Below are 4,572 nucleotides of genomic sequence, written 5' to 3'. Positions count from 1 at the left end.
AGGACATCATCCGCGTAAAGAGATATTTTATGTTCCTCGGAACCGATCAGAATCCCTTTAATGTCATCACTGTCCCTGAGAAGCTGGGCCAGCGGTTCTATGCTAATTGCAAACAAAAGAGGTGACAGAGGGCAGCCTTGCCTGCATCCGCGCTCCAGCTTGAAACTTGCTGACCTAAAACCATTAACTCTAACCGCAGCCTGTGGGGATGTTTCTGGGTTTTGTTTGACAGCTAATCAATTTCAACACGGTTCCGTCTTTACTGATCACGTCTTTTGTCGTCTTTCCCCCCGTCTCGCCAGCCCGGACAGAGGCTTCACCGAGATGCACTGTATGTCCGGCCACTCCACTTTTGTATCGTGCGTCTGCATCATCGCACCCAACGAAACGTACCCCCGCGGTCTGATCGCCACGGGTGGGAACGACAACAACATTTGCATTTTCACTCTGGACCAACCACAGCCTCTGTTCACCCTCCGGGGTCACAAAAACACAGGTGAGTTGAACTTTTCTGCGCCGCTTATTTTATTTAATTTTTTTGTTCTGATTGTTAACTGGCCGCCCGGTGTCGCCCACAGTTTGCACGCTGTCGTCGGGGAAGTTCGGGACCCTTCTGAGCGGCTCCTGGGACACCACGGCCAAAGTCTGGCTCAACGAAAAGTGCATGATGACTTTGCAGGTGCGGTGACGCTTCTGTTCTGAGTCGAGGTTCGGTGCGTTTACGTGGACACTAAATGAAGGCATCTGATAAAAGCCTGGGCTGCCACTGCTGGCAACTAGTTAGGGACTTGGAATCACACCGAAATGGTACTTGTCACACCTTTACGTACATAACTGGAAATAAACTGCGACGTTCCTACAAATAAGGGAAGTAAAGCTTGTTTATATGATGCCTTTCAAGATAAAAGTCACAAAAATAATAGTAGTAAAAGCCGACAAAGTAGAAAAGTGCCAGTCCTAAAAAGAAGAGTCTTTATTCGTTTATTTAAATAAATCTGTTGAGTCGACAAAACGTAGATGGGAGAGACTTTCATCGTTTGTTTTAGCCTCGATTTAAGGGCAGATGTTTGGACGCTTAATGGAAGATTTACGGAGGCAGGAAGAGATGGGGAATTAATTTGAGGGAATTTAGCCGCGATGTGTCTCATCTTCGTCGCAGTTTAGTTTCGGACCCGTACGAGGCGCCTCGCGACGACTGTCTCAAGAGCGATTTGAACACCTTTAAACTTCTAGCAACTCGAGAGCAGGAGAGGGAGATCTGCCGTAAACAGTAGTCACAGCTCCAGGGTTTGTTTTAACCTACCTCAAAAAAAAAATTAGAAAAGCTCGGTTTTTAAAACTTCGTCAGGGAAGAAACGAAACGGTTACTTTAGGACGAGAACACAAACATTGTTTTTGTCGTCTAACATTAGTTTAGGTGTCTGGGCATTAAGGCTAACGGCACAAAGACTTCCCTCTCCTCGTGTCTAAAAGCAGCAGAGACTAGAAGCTCAGTTCGTGTCCCCGGCCTTCGAGGAGCAGGTCTGTAACGGCTGGATGGAAATCTGAGAAAAAGGCTGACGGGAAAACATGTTTCTCCCCAAACAGATCGGTCAAATAATGAATATTGCTCAGAGATGAAAGAAAACAGTGTTAGTTTTTGACCTTTTATGGTCTTTTTCTACAGAAAGTTTGGTATTTACTAGTTTAGGTTTGCTGCTGTTGTGTTTCTACTTCTTGGAAACCCTGTAAACGGCACATATTTCTGTTAACTCTGGTTCACTACATGTTTTGTTCCACTGAGCGGGGAGCTAACGGGGTGTACGATCTGCCTCAGGGCCACACAGCAGCAGTCTGGGCCGTGGTCATCCTCCCCGAGCAAGGCCTGATGCTCTCTGGATCGGCGGATAAAAGCATAAAGCTGTGGAAGGCCGGCCGCTGCGAGAAGACGTATACAGGTGAGGCTTTTTAACGCCCGTCGTGTTGGGCCGCCAGTTCTTATCTCCCACCGCCAAAGGAGAAGAAGCAAAAAGAAACGCTAATCTGTTTTTAGAAAGTGGAAAAACCAAACAGGGACGGACGTGGAAATGAGATAAAACCCCCTGTCTTTGCACACATAGTCATCTTAATGAGCTTATTTTCAATTCTTTTACAACAGAGGGACTTTAAGGTGACTAAACAAATTTCATGATTAATGACAGAAAACATTCAAATGATGTCATTTATGAAGGATTTATGAGCGTTAAATGATGTGTTTCAAAGCAGCCTTTCAAAACCTGACTCTTTTTAACATTTAAACCACAAGGTAAAAATATAGGTTAAACCTTTTATTTTTTGATCTAGTTTAAAGAAAATAAAACATTTATTTGGTTTAAACCAGGGGTGTCCTCACTTTTTGTCACGTGGGTCGAAATTGTCAAGTTGAACGTACTTACAGGCCACAAAAATGTACATTTTTGATTAATTAATGTAAAAATAATAGTTTATTTATTCATTTTATTGAACTCTGGTCAATGTAGACACAATATTTTAGCAAAAGGACAAAAGTAAACTAATTTTGGTGGAAATAGTGCTTGAAATTGTCTAAAAAGTCTCACTAACACGTATATTGATAAAAGAAAAGCATTCATTTCCTTTGATTTGTTGGGACTGTTGTTTTTAGTTTTCTTGTGCTTGAAAAGTTTATTTATTTTAGTTTATTCTCTGGGACAAAAGACAAAACACGAGTCGCTTTTCTTCAAAATCGCTCATTAAAAAGTGGCCTCCTGTAGACCCTGGAAGGGAAAGTTTGAATCTTACTTTTTTTTTTTTTTAAAGTCCTGAAACGATTTTTGAAGCACTGAAAATATAAAGTTGAGTCACTGAAACTGATCCAAAGAAGGTTTGAAGGAACGCTGGTAAAGGGGATGAAAAGTAGGTAAATTATTCCCTTTACAAAGTCAGATTTCCCCTTTTTATTCGACGATTAAATCAGCGGCATTTTCTTCTTTTAAAAACATTTAAACCAAGTTTTATGAGTATTTGCTTTTGCAGTAAAGATTAATGGTTCTTTTTAACACGAAAGAGGAATAAATATAATATTTGTTGTTAAATGAAGACAAAAAAAAACTTGTATTGTGCTTGTATTTTCATCAGGTTTTATGTTATAAAAATCAGCAATAAAATTTGCAGGAAATGTCTGTCTGCATCATCCTTTTAAGTCACAATTATAACGTTCCTAAACGGCTCTTAAGGGCTTCAAATGGCCCTCGGGCCGCGCTTTGGACGCCCCCAGGTTTAAAACCTTCAGCTGTGTTTGTAAATGCTCTTCAGTGTTTTAAGAAAATCTCTCCAGATCTAAAAAGCGGATACGTGAACCCTCCTGCTGCTGAGGCTTCAGGAGGGTCGAGCTGCTATGGCAGAAAACGCCTAAATGAGATTTCTTGCTTCCCGTTTGCTCCCTCAGGTCACGAGGACTGTGTAAGAGGGCTGGCGGTGATCAGCAGCGCCGAGTTCTTCTCCTGCAGCAACGACACGAGCATCAGGAGGTGGCAGGTGACGGGCGAGTGCGTGCAAGTCTACTACAGTCACACCAACTACATCTACAGCTTAGCCGTCTTCCCCAACAGCCAAGGTCTGTCCGAGAAAGAGAAAAAAGAACAAAAAAAAAAAATCTCAAAGGAAGGTGGGTTTGACGTTCCTCCCTCTAAAGACCGATGTGCTCCCGGTTTAGATTTCGTGAGCACGGGAGAGGACCGGACCCTGAGGATATGGAGGAAGGGGGAGTGCTGCCAGACGATCCGCCTGCCTGCTCAGTCTGTTTGGTGCTGCTGCATCCTGCCCAACGGAGACATAGCTGTCGGCGCCAGGTAACAGAAACACGCCCACAGGCTGTAAAAAGTCTCTCGATAAGCATTTAAACTTTGTTGTTTTTTTTCCCCTTCCTACAGTGACGGCATCATCCGCGTTTTTACAGAAGCCGAGGACCGCGTGGCCAGTGCCGAGGACCTGCAGGCCTTCGAGGACGAGCTGTCCAAAACCACCATCGACCCCAAGACGGGCGACCTGGGAGACATCAAAATGGAGGACCTGCCTGGAAGGGAGCACCTCAACGAGCCTGGTAGGAGGCGAATATCTAACGAAACTCCCAGGAAGTAATCATTAAACGCACGTCTGCAGCTGAATAACTTTTGGAGTCAACCGGATTCAAGATGGCCACCACAGCTAATCAACCCGAGCAAACGCAAAAGTGGCTTTAACTCGGTCAGTTTTACAGACGTGGAGCTGAACCTTGATGTGGTAGTAGCTGAGATTCACCTTTAACACAAAGTCTGAGCACGAACAGATCTTCTGACACGATGCGCTTACGGCTGCAACTCCGTTTCTTCTCATCTTAAGATGATTTAACACTAAAAGGAAGTTGGTGATATGCATTCAGACCCTCCAGGATTTTCACGATGTTGCGATCGCAACTATTAACGCAAAATCAAGCAAACCCCGCAAAATCTTTACCCAAAACACCGCAACTTTCCCGCAACTTTAACCCAATATTTATCGTTTCTAAAGTGATTCGCCACCGTTTCTGCGGTCTAGTCTCTTCTTTGTGGGTTTGTG

At 43.9% G+C, this 4,572-nt stretch overlaps 1 protein-coding gene across 1 annotated transcript in view; it reads left to right on the top strand.

Moving 5' to 3' along the window:
• plaa (phospholipase A2-activating protein) overlaps positions 1-4,572 on the top strand; it is a 13,642-nt gene that overhangs the window by 3,295 nt on the left and 5,775 nt on the right. Inside the window, exons 2-7 of the mRNA XM_017414321.3 lie at positions 303-496; positions 579-679; positions 1,817-1,937; positions 3,425-3,592; positions 3,692-3,827; positions 3,909-4,078. Of these exons, the coding sequence (XP_017269810.1) occupies positions 303-496; positions 579-679; positions 1,817-1,937; positions 3,425-3,592; positions 3,692-3,827; positions 3,909-4,078 (890 nt within the window). The remainder of the gene's footprint in view (positions 1-302; positions 497-578; positions 680-1,816; positions 1,938-3,424; positions 3,593-3,691; positions 3,828-3,908; positions 4,079-4,572) is intronic.

Source organism: Kryptolebias marmoratus, linkage group LG7, assembly GCF_001649575.2.
Source record: "Kryptolebias marmoratus isolate JLee-2015 linkage group LG7, ASM164957v2, whole genome shotgun sequence".
Classification (NCBI taxonomy): Eukaryota; Metazoa; Chordata; class Actinopteri; order Cyprinodontiformes; family Rivulidae; genus Kryptolebias; species Kryptolebias marmoratus.
The sequence above is the reverse complement of the archived record's forward strand: the minus strand, read 5'-3'. Positions and strand labels throughout refer to the sequence as shown.